The 22722-nt window shown below is 35.2% G+C and overlaps 1 protein-coding gene across 1 annotated transcript in view; it reads right to left on the bottom strand.

The window, feature by feature from the left end:
- LOC124365544 (pre-mRNA-splicing factor syf1 homolog) overlaps positions 1–22722 on the bottom strand; it is a 109935-nt gene that overhangs the window by 3922 nt on the left and 83291 nt on the right. The window contains exons 2-4 of the mRNA XM_046821534.1: positions 3674–3836; positions 1481–1590; positions 485–688 (exon numbers count right to left, since the gene is read on the bottom strand). Coding sequence (XP_046677490.1) covers positions 485–688; positions 1481–1590; positions 3674–3836 — 477 coding nt within the window. The remainder of the gene's footprint in view (positions 1–484; positions 689–1480; positions 1591–3673; positions 3837–22722) is intronic.

The raw sequence follows: 22722 nt of genomic DNA, 5'->3' as shown, positions 1-22722 counted from the left end.
GTAAGAGGTGAAAAGAATTTTCATGTAATATTTATCTTGGCTTAACTGTACTCCTGAACCGAAATTGGCATGAAATTTATTACACATTCACTACCAGAGTTCACAGTAGAGGTAGTGTACCTTCTAAAACTGTAATTATAGTTAGGTGAATAGATCTACTGTCAACAGTTTCTATAAAAGCTCTTAATACAGGTTTTTGGAATAACTCATAATTTAATATTATTATAAAGTGTATTTGATATGGTAAAGTTTGCTTCACTACTAGTAAATAATAAGATTTCTACTTTTTTATTATCAAAATATTGACGCAAGCAAACCTTGTTCTTGTAGTCTACTATTTTCTTATAATAATAAATCAAGATAAATCGATTAGAGTTTAATTCCAATTTTAATTTCAAAAACGTTTACTCGATTTCATTATTTATTCACTTTTATTACTAACATTTTATCCTAGGTTTATAAACACACTGTATTATCTGCATACCCTTGGATCACAGATCTGACTGCAGTGTGCATAGATCGCTCTCGCTCGGTCGATTTCACCCAGTTTCGTTTCCATTTCAGCAAAGCGTAGACACATTTCTCTGCAGTTGTCCTCTTGCAGCACATCTATTGCCTTCTCATAAATCTGTCGAGTCTGTGGCACCCCGTAGATCTCTGCTGCTTTCTTTATGTATATATTGAACAGCTAATACAACAAAAAGATGAGAATTAATATTTCTGATAGTCACTTGTTGAAAAAAAGCAAAGACTAAAGATATTTATCTTTTTATGGTGTACTGGCAAAAGCGTTACTGTCTAACAATTGTTCGTTGTACGAGGGAGAGGGAGTGGATAAATATTTCAATTTGCTAAAGAAAACCAAACTAACTGACTTAAATAGTAACTAACTTTAATTCAAAGTATGTTAGTGCTGGGTGTCTTAACCAGTTCCATATCACAAAATGGAAGGACATATACAGAACTAGAGAAGTAGCCGCCCTTAGAGTAACATAAAACCACTTTTATGATGAGTAATCAAAAGTAAAACAGATTTTTAAGGTCTGTAAATCACTAATTAAAAAATAAAGAAAATCTATGCCCAAAACTGAGGACTCTATAAACACTTCTTTGAATTAAAGACACAATATATGTAGAATTTAAACTCTAGAATAAAAAATAGAATAACATTAAGATTTATTTTCTCTTTGACAAATTAACTTCCAAACTTCAAGGAAAATAATAATAATGAAGGGTTAAGGGGGGAAAATTCCATGGAAAGATGCGGTGCAAATGGGTTCAGTAAGTTAAAGACAAACATTTAAATGAGTTCAAAGGTCAAAATCAATGGAAGATTGGTACCAATAGGTTGAATAGAAACATCCTCGATGGTTGTAGCATCGATGGTTTCAGCAGACCAAAATATATAAAAGTTTATTTTATTTACAAATTATCAAATGAAAACCAATAGAAGTTGTAGTCCTAAGCTCATTAAAATTACCTCAAACATTTCTTCTGGTAGAACAGCTGCAGTTGCTCGTTCATAAACTGCCATGGCATGTCTGGCTAGACCATGATCTTCCTCCAGTTTTGCGTAGAGCAGGTAGAGAGCTGAAATACAGTAAACACATATATGGTGTTATAAACAAATAGCACTTTGCAAATTACAGTAGGGTTAGGTAATTTTAATCCGGTTAATACTGGATTTTTTCTATCAGATCCAATGTCATTACTTTACAGACAAGTCCTACAAAGTCTCTTGTCACACAGAGAACTGTCCTTTCTGGCCATAAACAAGGATGTTTTTCTGACTCTTGTACTGCTCCACATCACATCTGTTCTTGCCACAACTCACTATTTTCCTCACCATCCTCCTGAACCTCACCATCTCTTCTCTGTGATGGCAAATCTTCTTGTTGGCTGCTTGTTGCCTTAGTTTCAAGGATTCAGGAAGTGGGATTCAAGTTACAGTATCAGCTGTCATCAAATTAGGGTAGTTGATAAGATAAAGAGCACTTTCTTTGACCCTTTTATCAGTCATACAGGGTTTGTCCGGAAAGTAATAGGACCGAGTCGATTAAACGAAATGTATTGAGCAAATCATTACAATTCTTTAAAAACTTTCAAAATAGGCTCCTTCTGCGTTGATGCAGCGCTGCCAGCGCGATTTCCAAGCATTAAAGGCGTCACAGAAGGCATTCTCCGGAATAGCCTTGAGAGCCGCGGTGCATGCTGCTTGGATCCCCTCTGTCGTCTCAAAATGCTTGCCTTTCATCGGCCTTTTCAGGCGAGGAAACAAAAAAAAGTCTGGGGGGCCACATCTGGGCTGTAGGGTGGCTGTGGAAGAGTTGGGATGCCGGCCTTGGTCAGGTAGTTGTTCACAAGAAAGGAGGTGTGAGCCGCAATTTCTGGTCGTCAGTGAGCACTTTTGGGACCATCTTCGCACACACCTTGCGCATGTTCAAATGCTCCGTCACAATTTCATGAACCACAGATTTCGGTAAATTTAACATCTGGGCAATTAAATGTATACTTAGGCGACGGTCTGAGTTCAAAATTTGCGCACACGAGTCACATTGTCGGTGTTTGTCGAAGTCGAAGGTCTTCCAGCACGGTCTTCATCAGTAACCTCTTCCCGGCCTTCCAAAAAGTTCTGGTGCCACCGAAACACACCACTTTTTGCTAAAGCAACATCTGGGTAAGCCTGCTTGATTATATCAAGTGGGTCTGTCGCAGATTTACCGAGTTTCACACTGAATTTAATCGCGTACCTCTGCTCTAACGAACGCTGCATTTTCGGCTTGCACCACTCACGGAAACACGTCACGCGAAAATGCCTGTACTGATTCTTCAGGTGCTCGGAGACAACTTACCAGCCGCTTGTTCGTTAGCTAGGAACGCCCTCTACCGAATCCAGTCAGTGCGCGCACGCTCCGAAGTACAGTCTCGGCAAAAGAAAATCAGTCCTATTACTTTCCGGACAAACCCTGTATATATAGTGGAAGATTTTCAATCTTCAGATAATACAATCTGACCCTAATTCAGGGAAATATCAACATTTAATAGTTAATTTATAAATAATAACACTAGTAGTACTGCTAGTAATTATTTTTAAATTTAAGCTAATAAAATAACCTTTGTTACAGGCACAACTTTGTTTCACCGCTAACAAATCGGTAAAATATAAAAAAATCTTGTGAATAAAGAAGAGCCGATGTTAACATGCTTCACTGCCTATCCTTTTCCATTCCATTAATGCCAATGCATTAGAGAATAAAGTAAAAATAAGGCCTCACTGACTGTACCTCCTACATCAAGTTGATGTAAGCAGGTTACACGAGTCCCACGCCAGATGAAACCTTAACGTTAGTGCTATGATGTTAGTTATTTGCCCATAACTTTTGCTAGGATTTCTGTAGAGATATTTTGTTTGTGCGATTGAGTTTCTTTTGAATTTACCTTTCAAATGGCATGTCACAAGATAGGGGTTGCAATTTTAGAATCTAAAGTGACCCCCTTTCAAAAAAGGGGGGAAAATATTTTTATCCTTCAAAAAGTCCACAAAAGTACAATTTAATAGGTATGGTTAAGATTGTACATTGACATCTCAATCAGTTTGAAATATACCCAGGCCTATCAGGACTTAATTTTATATATATACAACATTAAGATGGCTAAACTAAAAAAGAGTTACCTTTAGCAAACTTCGGAGGGCAGTTTTCTACACACTGTTCGAATAAATCTCTCGCCCTTTCCAGTTTGGTGCCACCGTAGCGATTCAGGAACTTGGTAAGATAGGTGTTCCATATGTCATAGACGTTAGGCCACTTGAAGAGAGCAATTCCTTTTTCATATGCCTGAAAGAGCAATATACAATGTGTTACTTACATGAAAGTGGCAATTTATTTTAAACTAAGTCAGTCAAATTTAACTGTTAGATGTTTTGATCCAATACAGATCCATTTCACTAAAGTGCAATATATATACAGGGTGATTCATGAAGTTCTCCCCCCACTTCTACAGCACATTGTACTAGTAAAAATAATGAAAAAATGTTATATAAACATAGGTCCGAAAACGCTTCGTTAGCGAGTTACAGCTAGTGAAAGATTTCGCCTGAATTCCTGGGTAAAGAGTAAAATAAAGCCATACTGAACTTTTGGAAAGGTTAATTAAGTAAGAAATATCGTGGATTCTTATGTATTTTTACCTGATAAAGCTAATAAAATAGGTTTCAGAACTGTACCTATAGTAGTTTTTGAGGGATTCAGGGTTAAATGCAAAAAATTGGGGCACGAAACAACGTTTTTTTAAGTTTGATGTACAATAACTTTGTTAAATTGGTAATAAATACATAAAATCAACAAACATTAATTGTAGAGAATTTAATTCTGAGAAAATTGATATAATCAAAGTCTAAAATAAAACAGAAATAAGTACCAAAAAATCGATTTTATTCAGTATAATACATTACTAGTTTTAAGCAAAATTAATCAGGTTGGGCCAACCGTACGCACCTTTTTATAATAGATGTTCGAAAATGAGGCCATAATTATCAATACATTTTGCAGCACGTTTGTGTATTGCTTTTGTTGCATTTCTTAATTTTTCAGGACTTCCCTGTATCTGCACAGCCGAATCCATAATACGGGCAATTAATTCATCACGAGAATTCACTTTTGTCTTGTATACAATGTCTTTCATCCATCCCCAGATGCAATAATCCAATGGAGGTAGATCTGGTGATCTTGGTGGCCAAGGGTGAGGTCCTCCACGACCAATCCAGTGTCCAGGAAATTGATGATTTAAGTAAGCAGAAACGGCACGTGAAAAGTGGGGAGGTGCTCCGTCATGCTGGAAGTACAAATTTTGTCTGAGATGTAAAGGAACATTCTCTAACAGCTGCGGCAACTCTTCTTGAAGGAAATGCAAATAGAACTCAGCATTTAGGCGTCCAGGTAATATGAAAGGTCCAATCAGCCGATTGTGCAAAAGGCCACACCAGACATTGACGCTAAATCGGTGTTGAAAGTTCTGTTCCACTACCTCATGTGGATTTTCTTCTGCCCATGAGTGTTCATTGTGCAAGTTATTGACACCATCCCGAGTGAATTGTGCCTCATCCGTAAACAAAATACGCTTGTAGAGTTGATTATTAATATTCAAAAAGTTGCAAAACTCCAAGCGAAGCGGACCATCCCCTAGCTGTAGATGTTGAACCTTTTGTTTATGAAACGGATAAAATTTGTTTCGATTAATTGACCTCCACACCGTTGACTGCGAAACTCCTATCCGCCTAGAAATACGTCGTGTACTTACACCTGGACTGCGATGAACAGCATTAATAACAATATCATCATCAAGTTGGACAGGTCGTTCATAATTGGTTCTAGTACTTGGTAGTGATCCTGTTTCCCGAAGAGTACGAAAAGTTCCTGAAATTGGTTTGGTATTGTTAGATGTTTTGATCCAATACAGATCCATTTCACTAAAGTGCAATATATATATACAGGGTGATTCATGAAGTTCTCCCCCCACTTCTACAGCACATTGAACTAGTAAAAATAATGAAAAAATGTTATATAAACATAGGTCCGAAAACGCTTCGTTAGCGAGTTACAGCTAGCGAAAGATTTCGCCTGAATTCCTGGGTAAAGAGTAAAATAAAGCCATACTGAACTTTTGGAAAGGTTAATTAAGTAAGAAATATCGTGGATTCTTATGTATTTTTACCTGATAAAGCTAATAAAATAGGTTTCAGAACTGTACCTATAGTAGTTTTTGAGGGATTCAGGGTTAAATGCAAAAAATTGGGGCACGAAACAACGTTTTTTAAGTTTGATGTACAATAACTTTGTTAAATTGGTAATAAATACATAAAATCAACAAACATTAATTGTAGAGAATTTAATTCTGAGAAAATTGATATAATCAAAGTCTAAAATAAAACAGAAATAAGTATCAAAAAATCGATTTTATTCAGTATAATACATTACTAGCTGTAAAGAAATACCGTACGGTATTTAGTTAAAATAAAACAAAAACAAAATGTTTGTTCCTTAATGATGAGATAAATTGAGAAAACAAGATTAACTGTTATATAAATTTGATTGTAAATAAAAATATCATGTTTTATTACGTTGTATTTTTTTTTTATAAAAATTTACATCAAATGTTCGAAAATAAATGAAGCAAACATTTTCCCATTATTGTTTACTAATCATCGAAATGCAGTTTTTGTTTTATTAATTTCTAAGTTGGTAACGCACGAATAACAGCTGATCAACAATGGTATTCTGTACTGTTACGTTAGAACTGTGTATTAGTGGTGTTTTGCAAGCTACAGCAGGAGATCGGGTTCTGTGAATCGTGCTATTAAATGCAATTTTTCTGTGAGTTATAATTCGATTGTTTATTTAGCGAAAAAATGCCTTACTTATTTACATCAGAGGAATACGCTGATATGGTTTTTATTTTGGGTTAGTGTAATGGTAATGCTAGAGCTGCTGTAGAAGAATATGAACTACGTTACCCTAATAGGAGGATTCCAGATACCAAAACAATTTCAGGAACTTTTCGTACTCTTCGGGAAACAGGATCACTACCAAGTACTAGAACCAATTATGAACGACCTGTCCAACTTGATGATGATATTGTTATTAATGCTGTTCATCGCAGTCCAGGTGTAAGTACAACGACGTATTTCTAGGCGGATAGGAGTTTCGCAGTCAACGGTGTGGAGGTCAATTAATCGAAACAAATTTTATCCGTTTCATAAACAAAAGGTTCAACATCTACAGCTAGGGGATGGTCCGCTTCGCTTGGAGTTTTGCAACTTTTTGAATATTAATAATCAACTCTACAAGCGTATTTTGTTTACGGATGAGGCACAATTCACTCGGGATGGTGTCAATAACTTGCACAATGAACACTCATGGGCAGAAGAAAATCCACATGAGGTAGTGGAACAGAACTTTCAACACCGATTTAGCGTCAATGTCTGGTGTGGCCTTTTGCACAATCGGCTGATTGGACCTTTCATATTACCTGGACGCCTAAATGCTGAGTTCTATTTGCATTTCCTTCAAGAAGAGTTGCCGCAGCTGTTAGAGAATGTTCCTTTACATCTCAGACAAAATTTGTACTTCCAGCATGACGGAGCACCTCCCCACTTTTCACGTGCCGTTTCTGCTTACTTAAATCATCAATTTCCTGGACACTGGATTGGTCGTGGAGGACCTCACCCTTGGCCACCAAGATCACCAGATCTACCTCCATTGGATTATTGCATCTGGGGATGGATGAAAGACATTGTATACAAGACAAAAGTGAATTCTCGTGATGAATTAATTGCCCGTATTATGGATTCGGCTGTGCAGATACAGGGAAGTCCTGAAAAATTAAGAAATGCAACAAAAGCAATACACAAACGTGCTGCAAAATGTATTGATAATTATGGCCTCATTTTCGAACATCTATTATAAAAAGGTGCGTACGGTTGGCCCAACCTGATTAATTTTGCTTAAAACTAGTAATGTATTATACTGAATAAAATCGATTTTTTGGTACTTATTTCTGTTTTATTTTAGACTTTGATTATATCAAATTTCTCAGAATTAAATTCTCTACAATTAATGTTTGTTGATTTTATGTATTTATTACCAATTTAACAAAGTTATTGTACATCAAACTTAAAAAAAACATTGTTTCGTGCCCCAATTTTTTGCATTTAACCCCGAATCCCTCAAAAACTACTACAGGTACAGTTCTGAAACCTATTTTATTAGCTTTATCAGGTAAAAATACATAAGAATCCACGATATTTCTTACTTAATTAACCTTTCCAAAAGTTCAGTATGGCTTTTATTTTACTCTTTACCCAGGAATTCAGGCGAAATCTTTCGCTAGCTGTAACTCGCTAACGAAGCGTTTTCGGACCTATGTTTATATAACATTTTTTCATTATTTTTACTAGTACAATGTGCTGTAGAAGTGGGGGGAGAACTTCATGAATCACCCTGTATATATATCTGGGTTCGAGTCCTGGCGGAGCAAGCACTTTTTGTGCTTCAATGTTTATTGAAATTATGTGTGCTGGAGATCCATTGAGAGAAATTATGGTTCTTAATCTTATACCTCTCAATAAACACTGTTTACTAACCAACACCCTTCCTTACTTCTCCTTTACACATACATACTCAAGTATCTACAGACAGGTGCTACACTAATGTCCACAACTAATACTCTATTATTGACTGGTAATATTCATCAAGCTTACATTCTAGTGGGGGGGGGGGGGTGGGGGGGGGGGGGGGTGGGGGGGGGGGGGGGTGGGGGGGGGGGGGGGTGGGGGGGGGGGGGGGTGGGGGGGGGGGGGGGTGGGGGAATATAATTTGTAGGTTACATTACTATTAGTTAGAAATTATTCGATAATTGCCATGTACTATAGATCAGATCAGCATTATAATCGCGTACGCCAGACGACACATGACACTTATCACACTATTCACACAAATGTTAACTACATTAGAGGCAATGGCCACTACTGCGCAGATACCAGTTAAGGTAAGTCCAATCACTTTATGACCAGTTTTAATTAAACCACTATTTATTGTTTAGTAGTAAAATTTAAATTGAATTAAATTTAAAACAAGTAATAGTAGCTCAAAACTATGCCACGGAAAATTCTGTCAAATTTATCGAATTTATGTTTTAGGAAGAAGAGTGTAACAGAAGGCAACCAGGTAATACCAATATTACTAAACAAAGGAGTTATGTTTCCACGAAAAAGAAAAAAATCCTCGCAGAGAAGCCTCACAGAGGAGAAAAAGTTGGAGATTTGCCTAGACTTAAGCCTTCTGAGTGACAATGGCAGACTTCAATAAAATATATAAATTTGTGTAATTGTATCATAAATCTGTACAGTAATATAATATAATTAGGACAATTTTGTATTTATTAATGATGTCACGTGCTATGTTAGGTATTTAAGTCAGGTAGTTGTCATTGATTTTTGTCATATTTCTATAATTATGTTTTTGGTTAAGTAATTATTAATTTATTTACTACCAATTAAAGGACTGCACATTATAATATGTTGCTTTTGTCCTATTAATTTGAATATATTCCAATATCACAAAAAGATAACTGGATATGGTTATAATTTATATTTATGGCATTTTATGTAGCCTACTGAATTAGCTTTAGACTTTGAAAATTATATAATGTGTTTTTTTATTCAAATTTGTTTTATTAAAGCTTAGTTTAAAATGGGAAGATTTATCGTATTTGAATTTATTTGTTAATTTCATTTGCTTGAGTGTTGTTTTCTTTTGTTTTTCTAAGAAAGTTGGAGCCTCTACACAGGCAGTTCCTTGCCTTATTGAGGTCCTATTTTGTTTTCTTGAATTTTGTTTATTGATGTACCCTAGCTGTATTAAAATAAAAAAAGACATTTTCATATTTCTTTAACAAAAAGTAACATTGTTTTATTTTTATTCTCATGTCAATTGTGTCTACACCTAAGGAGCAATGTTTGTGTTTATGCTTAAGGTATAAATGATGTTTATATAATTTTACTATTGTACATATTTTCAAGAAAATAAATAATTTTTCTATTCTATTCTAGATTATGAACATTTTATTCGTTGTGCACCATCTCACATTTTGTAAAGTATCTTTGGAGTTTATAAAAGAAAGTTCAATATTTAATATAATTAATTCGATATAATTTCTATGTTTTGCAGATATGTTCGGATATAAAACGACTCATTAATTCGGATATAAAACGACTCATTAATTCGTAAGATAATAGAAATCAGAACCGTTCCGAACTGAGGTCGCTATCAGCCGCATGTACAGGGTTTGTCAGGAATGTTCGGGATTTATCGGTACTGCTCGGCTCTGCCCCCACTCTTTCTCACCACCTGGCATGATCGCCCCATTGAACACACACGGGAGGATCTCGTGTAGTGCGACGGCTAGTCGCAGCTGATGTATACATAATCTCATTTCGTTGCGTCTCTGGTGTGTGAATGTCGTAATGACCGCTGTTTGTGAATATTGTGTCTCTTTTGTGTTGTTTTTTGTTACAGAGATTTGTATGTGAGTGTTTTGTAATATTTTATTATTCATTTGATTAATATGGCAGTGACAGTAACTGAACTTAAAGAACTTAGGTTTTCTAAACTTATCTCTCGAAAGAAAGGTTGAAATTAAAGTAAGTGGAAAACCGACCCCCCAACTTAACATTGTTCACATAAACCAAAGATAAGAATAGAGACTTTAAGAGGGAATTCAATCAAAACGTATATGCCAGAACCCCGTGGATTTGTGGATGTGAACAAAGCAATAGATTTTATTGCTTCCCCTGTTTACTTTTTTCGAAGCAAACTGGTGAATCTAACTGGGTAAAATATGGGGTTGCTGATCTTTCCCATTTGCAATCAAAAATCAGAAAACATGAATGTTCTCAGTCACACTTAAACTCAGTTTTGGAATTTAATATTTTGGGCAAGTTAGACATTCGACAGCAGCTAGACTGTGCTTACAGGGAAAAATATTAAAAAGCACAACAAACAGGTTACTAAAAAATCGTTATGTGCTTTCCAAACTAATTGATTGTATTAATTTTTGTGGGGCGTTTGAGTTAGCACTCAGAGGCCATCGTGAGCAAGATGGTTCTTCAAATCCTGGCGTTTTTAGGGGACTAGTAAATTTCTCAGCAGAATTTGATGCTTCATTGAAAGAACATCTGGACAATGCAACAGTGTTTAAAGGTACATCTAAAAGTATCCAAAACGAATTGCTTGATTGCATGCTTGCCGTTTGCCAGGACAACATAAAACAAGAGATAAAAACTACTAGGTTTTTATCGTTGATCGCTGATGAAACTACTGACATTTCATCAACATTTCAATTAGTCATAGTTTTCCGCTATGTCTTGCCTGATGGCCAACCTGTAGAACGATTTTGGCAGTTTGTTCAACCCACTGGTCACGATGCTGACTCAATAGCTAGATGTATTAAAAGTGCAATACAAAGTGTTGTAGACGATCCAAGCAAATTTATATCACAAAGCTATGATGGCGCTAGTGTAATGAGTGGACATCATGCAGGGGTACAGACTCTTGTTAAGCAAATGTATCCCCACGCATTTTTATGTTCATTGCTATGCACACCAACTGAAATTTGGTAGTTGGACAGGCTACAAGCCAAAACCAACAAGTGAGAATTTTTTTTTTTCAAATTTGAGTGATTTGACCAACTTCTTTAGCAATTCTCCACAAAGAGTTGCAGTTTTAGACACAATAGTTGGCAGAAGAATCCCTCGTGCTTCCGCAACTAGATGGAACTTCAAGAGCCGTACAATCAACACTGTGTATGAATACAGAGAAGATTTAATTGCTTGCATGGAGGAAATAGAGGCCTCATCACATCAAGCAATCACTATCACCAAAGCAGGGGCAATCAGACGTATGTTAGAGGATCCCAACTTTATATTTTGGCTCGCAGTGTTCCATAAAATCATGCCCCATGTTGACATTTTGTATAATCAACTACAGCTTACATACACCGATGCTGTGCGAACACAAAGAAAAATGTCGAAACATTTATTGAATGCGTCGAAAAAGAAAGGCAAAACATGGATAGTGTCAAAATTGATGTTGATAAACTACCTATGCCTGTGAAAAGAGCCCGACGTGATGAAAATATTCATGTGACGAGGACAATTGCCGCAAAAGAGGTGTGTGATGTTATTTCCAATCAAATAAAAGAGAGATACTCTTTTTTGACACACCATTCAGCGGTTTCTCTGTTTGATTCAAAAAAGTTCACGCACTATGAGAAAACGTTTCCCATTCAACTTTTGGAAGAAACAGTGCAGGTGTATTCATTTTTAGATAAAGAACTATTGAAAACAGAACTTTCAGTGATCTACAAACGAAAAGATTTTCAAGTCATGAACGGGACTGTGCCGTTGTTTACAGTTCGTTTATTGAGAATGGCTTACAGACTTCATTTTCAGAAACTCACAAAATTTTGACCATTGTTTCTACCATCCCTATGACTACTGCGGAAGCGGAACGGTGCTTTTCGACCTTAAAACGCATCAAGACATTTTTGAGAAGTACCATGGGGCAAGAAAGACTAACAGCATTGGCTATGTTGTCTGTGGAAAAGGGTATGATCAGGAGTATACCTAACTTTAATGAGCGTGTAATCGATGTTTTTGCTAGGCAAAAAGAAAGAAGGATGGACTTCAACTTTAAAAACTGTACATGAACTAATCATCTTACAAAGAGTGTTTTTGGAGAAAAACTGTGTATAAAATGCTGAACTATGATTTCATGAAACATTTAGTTAATTTTCAATTAGCCTATTTAACCTATTTTCAAAGTTACTTATAAACCTTACATTTTTCTTTGTATCAAGAAAAAATAAGATTGTATTCACATTATCTTTCTTTTATTTCCATGTTCATAAACATTTTGTTAGCCAATAAATCAGTTATATTTGCTAATTACTTTCTGGGCTATAAGCAATTATTAAAATGCAAGTAGTCAAATATCGTTGCAAATTTTAAGGGGTTTCTTTTTACAAATTATTCATTCCACAGCACGAAATAACTCACAGTCTTGTACACCTTTTACAAACAAATCAATTTGGTGCTATAAAGAGCCTAAAAGGACTGAAATATTTTGTTTACTATTATATTGAGACGATAACTATGTTGGAGACGTAAGTTAATTATCTAATCCTACTGTTATTTTCTTGTGTGCACCCCCGTGACCACTTATCAGGAGCCGCCACTGTATACAAGCACTTCAATTTATAACCCATTTAGTTTTAAAGCGAAAGATATTTCTACTTTACAGTCGTAGTAAAAAGTTATACGCGTTCAAGATATAACGTTTTGTCAGATTTTACAAAAGTGTTTGGCTTTGTGACAACCATTGGAGATACAACAACAAAAACCAGATTTGTTTGTACGAATTTCAATTACTTGCCAAATTTGAGCTAGGAACTCTAGAGTTTCAGGGGTAAAGTTTTTTACAAAACATACTGCAAAGGAGATAATTTGTCAGCCACTTTGAATCTTCTTTGAAAGGTCTTGAAAGTAAAATGTTTCTACATTTCAAATGTTTACCTGTGGTCACACGACCAAAGATACAACAAGTAATATCACGTGTCACGTCTTAGTGGCTTCTCCGAGATTGCATGCTAATTTCAAATCCTCGAGATGTCTTGTGAACATATTTACAGTCAGGCATACATAAACTAACTAAATGTTTCATCCCCCCGGCAGACAAAATAGATACAGTGTCACCACCACTGAGTGGTAAGCCTCAATGACGCTTAGCCAAATTCCATGGTTGAAATGCACCATCATAAAACCCCATTCTTGTCTATGTTTCAGAGGTGTACAGATGAAATATTTCTCGAAATATCTTGCAACATCACACATTCAAATATTAGCAGTGTTCAAATAATATTCAAGTTCCGTTGATCTAGGGAGATACAAACGCAAGAGTGCGCTGAAATCAAATCTTTACACCGACTTCGACTTTTCACTCTACTTTTTTTCTCAGAATAAAAATGTTACATGTTCATATCTCATATGGTTGTATTCAGTTTATTTACAAATTTATCCATTTCTGCTATTTTATTGTTACTCATAATACCAATGCAAAAATATTCGCTAACGTTTAGCCAAAACTCATGGAGTGACCTGCACCATAATTAAACTCAATGTTGCCTATACAAAAATGAAATATTTTAATATTTCAAGTCTTCATCAGTCTTCTCCAGCTCCTCGAATTCGCTAACGCTTAGCCAGCAAATTTTAGGACAGCTTTAATCATATGACACTTTTAGTTTTATTTAAATTATTGCACTATCTAATAATGACGTGGTTCTGACTTTGACAATGAGGTAAGTTCCTAAAGATATTTAATAAAAAATACTATTTGGTAAAATGAATTTAAAAACCACTCTGTCTATATCTACTGGATATAAGAATTTGACAAGAAAATTAGTTTATAAAGAGGTTTGATAAGAAATAAATACAGTATTTGGTAAAATAAATTTAAAATCTTTCAGATCCTAATCCTATCTATTAATGTAGTAATTATCAGAGTTAGACAAGTAGATTATATTCATAAAGAGATTCAATTATCCGAAATGTTTTATCAACCACATGCCAATCCTATGCTGCATAATATTTTAATATTTGCATAAAAATTGTGGATAACTTAACCACAATTAAGATAATTAATTAATAAATAACAATTAATTTAAGATAAATATTGGACAACTCGTTCTTAACGAGTCCCAACAAAATATGAGTGCCCCAAAATGTATATTTGTTTTTTTTATACCTTAGTTGATTTTTACTACCATTTTATTTGTTTTATAATATCTTTACGAGACTTTGATATACATTTTTTTCGAATTTAAGCCATACCATTTGCCATAATTTCAATACCTAAAAATGTTTTAGGTTTATTTTTATATACAACGCTGTGACCCATACCTTATGGGTCTTATCTATGTACTGCGATGTTTTACATTTCACTGTCCAGAACGTACACAAATGCTAACCTACATAGATAAGAGGTTACATTTAACGAGAACAGACAGCGTCCTTCGACAGATAACACAACAAAAGCAGCAATGTACTCGCATAGCCATTACACATACATCGTTCTATACATTTTCAACCGTTAAGACGGGACGAAATTACACACAATAAATTCCGCTGTGTTAAATTAAATTTACAATAAATTATTCATGAGCATTTGTCAGAACAAGTACTGTTGTTCATTTCATAACTAACGGTAAAGTAATGTTATCCATTAAAAAGTTTTATGAACGTATACAGCAATAAATAAGAAATTGATAATTCAACTCTCAAATACACAAAAATTATATGTGATAAATAATTTAAATATAAGAAGCACAATTGTAATTAAAATTTTTGAAACTGATAAGTGACAATGATAAACTTTGAATATGATTAACTATATAAAAATGTTTAATAATCAAAATCAAAACGTATTAATAATGCGAATTATCTACGGTGAAAATAGTAAATTATATTTGTGCGTTTGAGACAATGTGCGCGTGTATATCGAAAACATTAGAAGGCCTATTCATCATAATGCCGAGCTCCTCCTGGTGTCAAAATCAAAATCTAGCACTACACAGATGAAATATTCAAATGGCAATGAACATGACAATGCTATGCATATCGTGTGGACACACGAGACTCCATACACTCTAACAGATTTAGGGCAATCCATGAAAAGTGTGAAATGACTAAAAGAAAATATAAGTTTTGACCGTAAACCAAACCGTTTTTTTTAGTCTAAATACTCATTCTAGATTTTATTTATCATGGATGTTTATAGTGTAAACTTAGATCTATATTCGACTTATTTTAATACCAAAAAAATCCATCTTCAAAACCTGAAGGGTGTAAAATCTTGCCCACCAATATTTTATTTGTAAAACATACACATATATGCCTGAGTAACTGTAGAATATACGATAAGTACATGGTTATTCCAGGTCAAACCTATGGAATGTTGGTTAGCCTGTCCCCAGGAACCTCTCCACTCCTTCAGCATGCTCCAAAAGGGCAGATTATTAACTATTATACTGCAGCAGTATGATTTCTATTTTACTGCCGTCTTACACAGAAATATGAAATTGGAGTTGGCATTGTTTTCAAGCTGATCTCAGTCCAAATTCTCTTATGAAAAAAATGTTATACAAAAATCGTGTTATCTTTCAATGAGTGATTATCTGCCGAACAAAATGCCATGACAACAGACACATAGCTACTGGCAATCCCAGTTTTTTAAATATTAATTTTTATTGTTATACATTATTTAATTAGTTAATTGTTTTTAATACTAGGGAAATTTGTTAAGGACCGTACAAATTTAGGAAGACGGGAGTACTGATTTGTATCTAGGTTCAGTTGGTACAATCTTTTAGTGGATTCGACCTCAATTTTCAATTAGATTGAATATGAAATCTTCGTTAAGTACTCACGCGACACATTGAAATTAAAAAGTTACTGATACTCATTCCTTTTAGTAATTTCACCTTAACTGAACGAAATTTCTTCTCAGCCAGCAACATTTCTTGTGGACAGATAATTTGTCTGAGGAAAACCACGTATGAAAAATAGAGTAGTCTAGGGTCTCATTAAACTTTTTACTTTTAGAATTTCAGCGCTACAAATTCTTTTCCGAATCAGTAATAAAGGTTAATCACATTCAGATACGAGCTCTTTTCCCTTTTCTGAATCGTGGAAGACCTTTATTACTTACATACATACAGAACCAGCACTCGAACCTTTGTTATCCTAGCAAAACAAACAGTTCGTCTTTATGTGGACTCTCATCTGGGGATTCAATCCTATAACTATTGTTTATCTCGTCTGTAGTAATAAATCAAGTATAAAGAAGTTAAAAGCCCTTTGGATGTATCGAAACAGCTGTATAGGCTCTGTTGTTCTTGGAATCATCACGATATTTTCTGGAATGATTCCATGTTTTGGAAATCACTCGACGAACATGTTTCAAACTAGTGACACACAACAATAATCTATTACGGCTGCAATTCGTAGTAACTATTCCAGAAGATGACTTCAACTGAAAATAGCGTCGTTACTCACCAGTACTGTCATCTCTCTGACTTTACACCGATTTATGAAACCGTCCTCGGTAGAGACCAGAGCCTCTAGGTTTGAAATGTTATACGTTGTTAATTTAACTTGAATTGATACAAAGTGGATAACTGAATTTAAATAGAACTTTGGATAATGACCATAAGCGTATGCTGTCAGGAGCCCAAAGCCAATTTGAATTTTATAAGCACATTAACGTTTTGTGAAATGGATAGAATAAATCTATTCACTCAAGACAGAAGTTGATTTAAACCACGCCATTTTCATTTGATACATTTTACCACATGTCATATTCTTTTAGAATTTATATAAACACATAATAACTGTCATCAAATAAATAATAAGCGTTTGCTAAGAAGATACTGATTAACTACTTGGTTGCAAATTGGAACTTTCAGCATATCCCAAATGTCGTTGGCTGACGGAGGTATAATAATATTTAGGTGTCTGACGATTGGTATACGTAGACTTACAAAATTTATCATTCGTTATTTTCTTACACTCTTCATAGCCTTCTCTTTCTAATCTCACCATAAACTAGAACGGATCACGATCTTTTACTTTATAAAGGGAAACTCTTTTATCGATATTACGATAAACTAAGTCGGGTGCTTGTACAATGCAAATTGGTTCTTGAGTTCTTGATTACGTTCGTAAGTAAAACTAGCACTCTTATTTGTAAAAAACTTTAATTTTGTCTTCCTTTAATTTTTATTTTGTAAAATGTTTGACGGTTAAACAATATTCACAGTTTTGAAATCGTGGTTCTGAAGCGCAGAATTCTGATATGAAACGATACATCATTTACAAAAATCCTGAATCTTTTATGCAAGTCTTTAAGTTCTCTTCTTAATGGACACATTCCGAAGAAAGGTAGACCGGAAACATAACTTGGCGCCCACGACCACAACAGCGCTGCGCATGCGCCGTGCTGCCTATAAACTGCGTATTGTCAATGCCCAGCAGACTAATCCATGAAGAGGTTCCATTTCTTTCTCTTAGCCAATAACACCCAGTCTGTAGCAAATAACGACAAATAAGTTAGGACGTATGTGTTTCTTGTTGAAATGTATGATGAACTCCTGTAGCTCTCGCCTCACATTGTGATTGTTGTAACTCAAATGTTTTCATTTGATGTATTAATAAAAAGAAATAGTAATGAGGCATTAAAGCACATTTCTACAACGTTTTATAAGTTTATACTCTTTATATAATGCAATTACATTAAACTCATTTTTTAGTAGTTATTCAAATAGGTTTTGAAAATAACACCTTCTAGTTCTTAAACAGCTTACTATTGTTTCTTATAACGTGTTTTATTGATAATTAACGTTTATTAGGCAAAACATGTATTTGCAAAAGATTTCTATACTTACAAACATTTTTATTTGATTTATTTATATTTTAAATGTTATAAAAACATGTTCTTCTTTACTCATGCTATTTATACCAGTTCCTCGTATGTAGAAAAAATGTTTTTTATCAAAGAATTGTATGAGGAAAATGTTTTGAAAATCAAGTTATAACTGTAGTAAAGAAGGTCCGTTATGGAAGTAGACATCTTAGATTTTTTAATTTGTTATCGACAAATAAACAGAAGTTTGTACATTTGTTTACTCTTTAATCCTTAGTTTTTCTAAATGAGAAAAGCTCCACAAATGGGCGTCCTGCTGTATCTGGAGAAAAATCCATAAGTACCAATTTTTTCTTCGCTTTGTTCTACAAGATCATCGGACCAGATGACTCGCATATAGGTTACCATCAGACGCCGTTGCTGGATGATCACCAAATATATCTGAAGTTAGCTGTGACCACTGGAAGTAATTACCTAATCCTATTTTCTAATCCACCGGACAGGCCCTTAATCTCATCGCATCCAAGAAGGATAAAGTTAAGGCTTCTTCCTGTATAATGAGACACTTTAAAAACTCTGCGGTCAGACGCAATGGAGATTAAGGCTAATACTCACCTCTACAGTTACCTAGTACTGGTATACTTGTGTCCTTCGACATGAGACTTGTCGTGCTTCCTTACTTGATGGTCATGATCGCGAAGAGGAATCTCCGTCTTATACTGAGATCTCACTTCTTTGTAATAAAGTTTCTTCAAGAAATCGATAGATGGATACCTCCTAAAATATGAAATCGATCGTGTGCTGCGCGCGCTAATTTTGGTGTGCGTTACAATGAGAGATACCCTTACAAACGTTATATCAGCGACTTGAATTGAGCATAGGCTATATAAAATATCGAACATGTTCACAGCGCTACATTTGATTAATTTACTATGAGAAATACTATATCTCAAACAAATCTAAATTGATTTTTCAAAGCAAGGTTTTCCAAATGCTGCTACTTCGTTAATTACACTTTATTACGAATAACTAGGTGTAACATGGTCGGTCACAGAATTTGACACACACAAACAGAAGAAGAAGACAGAACAAACACAAGGCAGCCTCGGTAGTCTCCCCTCTTCTTCTCGTGCTCTCTCTCTCTTTACTAGGTTCTAATTATATCATACTATACGAATAGCTAGGTTTAACATGGTCGGTCACAGAATTTGACACACACAAACAGAAGAAGAAGACAGAACAAACACAAGGCAGCCTCGGTAGTCTCCCCTCTTCTTCTCGTGCTCTCTCTCTCTTTACTAGGTTCTAATTATATCATACTATACGAATAGCTAGGTGTAACATGGTCGGTCACAGAATTTGACACACACAAACAGAAGAAGAAGACAGAACAAACACAAGGCAGCCTCGGTAGTCTCCCCTCTTCTTATCATGCTCTCTCTCTCCCTCTCCCTCTCCCCCTCACTCTCCCCCTCACTCTACCCCTCACTCTACCCCCTCCCTCCCCCCTCCCCCCCCCCCCCTCCCAACTACCCTCCCACCCCCTCTCTCTCCCTCTCTCTCTCTCTCACTCTATTAGGTTCTAATTATATCATACTATACGAATAGCTAGGTGTAACATAGTCGGTCACAGAATTTGGTACACACAAACAGAAGAAGAAGACAGAACAAACACAAGGCAGCCTCGGTAGTCTCCCCTCTTCTTCTCGTGCTCTCTCTCTCTTTACTAGGTTCTAACTATATCATACTATACGAATAGCTAGGTGTAACATGGTCGGTCACAGAATTTGGTACACACAAACAGAAGAAGAAGACAGAACAAACACAAGGCAGCCTCGGTAGTCTCCCCTCTTCTTCTCATGCTCTCTCTCACCCTCCCCTCCCTCTTTCCCCCTCCCCTACCCTTACTCATCCCCTCCCCACTACCCTCCCTCCCTCCCCCTCTCCCCCCCCCCCCCCTCTCTCTCTCTCACTCTATTAGGTTCTAATTATATCATACTATACGAATAGCTAGGTGTAACATGGTCGGTCACAGAATTTGGCACACACAAACAGAAGAAGAAGACAGAACAAACTCAAGGTAGCCTTGGTAGTCTCCCCTCTTCTTCTCGTGCTCTCTCTCACTCTTACTCTACTAGGTTCTAATTATATCATACTATACGAATAGCTTTGTCATTATTATGTTATGAGCTACATCTTTGCTAGATGGACAGCACAACTTCAGAGCGTGCAATATAGTATTACAGAATGTCGGTGCTGAAGTGAATAATAAAAAATTAAGAATCTTTCAGCGTTAAGAAATTTTTTTTAATACGTTACTGTTTATAACAAACCTACACATTTTATGCATTTTAGTGTAATCAATTTTCAATTGTAGATTTATAAATTTATTTTGCTTTGAATTAAAATTGAAGAATGTTTATAAGAGAGAGCCGTTCTAAATTGTCGATACAAATAGAGAAAGAGAGAGAGCAAGGTCGTAGCGAAGTTACGATTCACATCTCCTCTCTCCACCAATATCCAAGCTAATAATATTAATGTTAATATAATTACATATATTATTATTACGCTGGGATTTCTTAATACCAAGAATCTATCACCATTATTTCCTGGGTACGGCGTTAGAGAGAGTAGACATTTTATTTCTCAAATTAGGTAACTGCTACATAATAAACAGGGCCTGATACAAAGCAAGGAATATATGGCGTAAGAATGTTTTAAATCTAATTCAAATAACAATTCCTCGAAAATTTGGATAACATTTTTCCCAGCACGTTTTATACGTATAGTTTCTCATTTCGAAGAGAAAATAACTACCCCCCCTCCCCCCTTTGATGGCATATGAGACTGTGAATACCCCTCCCTCCAAGTTTAACCTTGAGGTATACTTGTACGTCACTGCCAAAACGAAACAATTCATTAGCAGGGGGCGTGTGAACAGACCACACATAGAGTCTCGCTATCACAACAATACTCCTCGTCCTCCTCGCTGCTTGACCTTCAGACCTACGTCATACATTAATAATGTCATTAACAGCTTAAGACGACCAAAGTCCTAAATTATATAGTAAATTTTAATGCGAATATGACAGAGTGTCGAGACATTTTAAAAACTAGTTGCTTTGTAATTATCCAAGATAAATTCTTCTAAGCAAATGTCAGAAATAATGTAATAAAATGGTAACTGACGTAGTTCTGACGTTTCATATGGAGTTCAAACGATGGGAATTCGGATTTGGCTATATTGCTCAGATTCCATGTTGAATTATCCGTACTTTCTATCGCACAAAGATAGCCTCATGAACTAGGGACAATAGCAAACTTACGTGGTAAGCACAAAATGCAAATAAAGATTAAATCGGCGTCACCTAACCGCATGAAAACCGAACATTTAAAACAGTAAAGCTGGAAAAAAATGTATTCAAAGGTTAAATCGACGTCACCTAACTACATGAAAACCGAATATTTTAAATAGTAAGGATGGAAAAATGTATAAAAAGGTTAAATCGGCAACAACTAGCCATATGGATAACCGAATATGTAAAATAGTAAGGTTGGCTCGTAGACTGATCACATCACTTTTTACGTGTCTCACGTTTGTTTTAGGAATGTCAAGCTAAAAACATTACATAAGAACAGAGGTTTGTATGTTATCTTTGATCACTTCGATGCCCACCCGTTTGACTTGGGTAAGGAACCAAAACTAGCGCGGATGTTGATTGATTTCTTTCAGACGTAAAATTCGTTTGTCGATTTCACGAATATGTCATTGATGAACTCTCTAGAAATGTGGACTTCTTTGGTTCATCCTTTCAGCCTTTCCGCAGGAGCGCACTCAAAATCATGTGTAGTGCTAATCCGTAGGTGAGCGAGATTTAATCATAGTTTAAATTGTTTGAGAAGACAATTTGCCTATTGGGTTATTAAAATTGTATTTTAAAATTCAATTATCTGGCTATACTCGTACTTGTTATAAATTCTGTTAAATTTTTTTTACCGTTAACTGTAGTTTTATTGCTTTATTTATTGTTGAAACTTTATAGTTTATTCTTGTTACATATTGTTATGGCTTATTTCTATCTGTACCTCTGTACATAGTTTATTCACCTTGTTATCTACCATCTATAGTTATTCTCCTTGTTATTTTTGTGAATAATTATTCTCCCTGTTACTTACTGTTACATAGCTTTTTCTCTGCTACGCTGCTATAAATAGTTTATTCTATGTTACTTTGTTAGGCACTTAATTTATGTTCAGGTCTTTTTTTTAAGCGTGAGGAAATTGTTTGAAATTGTCATAAATTTGAACGTGTATGCTTAGTGTTAAGCGTTATTATGCTATTTGTGTTACAACTGATTTACCGTACTTTATTATGGTGGGTATCACTTGTTAATATTATAATTTATATTTATAGTTTAGTAAGTATGTTTTTGCAGTCTTTCTGGTCAGCTGTTTCTATGTCATGTATTGTCAGCTATGCCATCTTATTGTGTCAAATGTGTTGTAAAATTATAATGGTTTACTGTTGGAAATAAATAAATAAATTGTATTAACATGCTCATGCTTCCTTTTATCTTTAGTTGCGTGTTGCTCATTGTAAAACAAAAATATATTTATTTAGAATTAGAAAATGCTGTGAACATAATTAGATAGGACAACACTTATTTAGGTCATGAAGAACATATTT

This window comes from Homalodisca vitripennis, chromosome 6 (genome assembly GCF_021130785.1).
Source record: "Homalodisca vitripennis isolate AUS2020 chromosome 6, UT_GWSS_2.1, whole genome shotgun sequence".
Classification (NCBI taxonomy): Eukaryota; Metazoa; Arthropoda; class Insecta; order Hemiptera; family Cicadellidae; genus Homalodisca; species Homalodisca vitripennis.
Note: the sequence above shows the minus strand (reverse complement) of the source record. Positions and strands in the feature narration are given on the sequence as shown.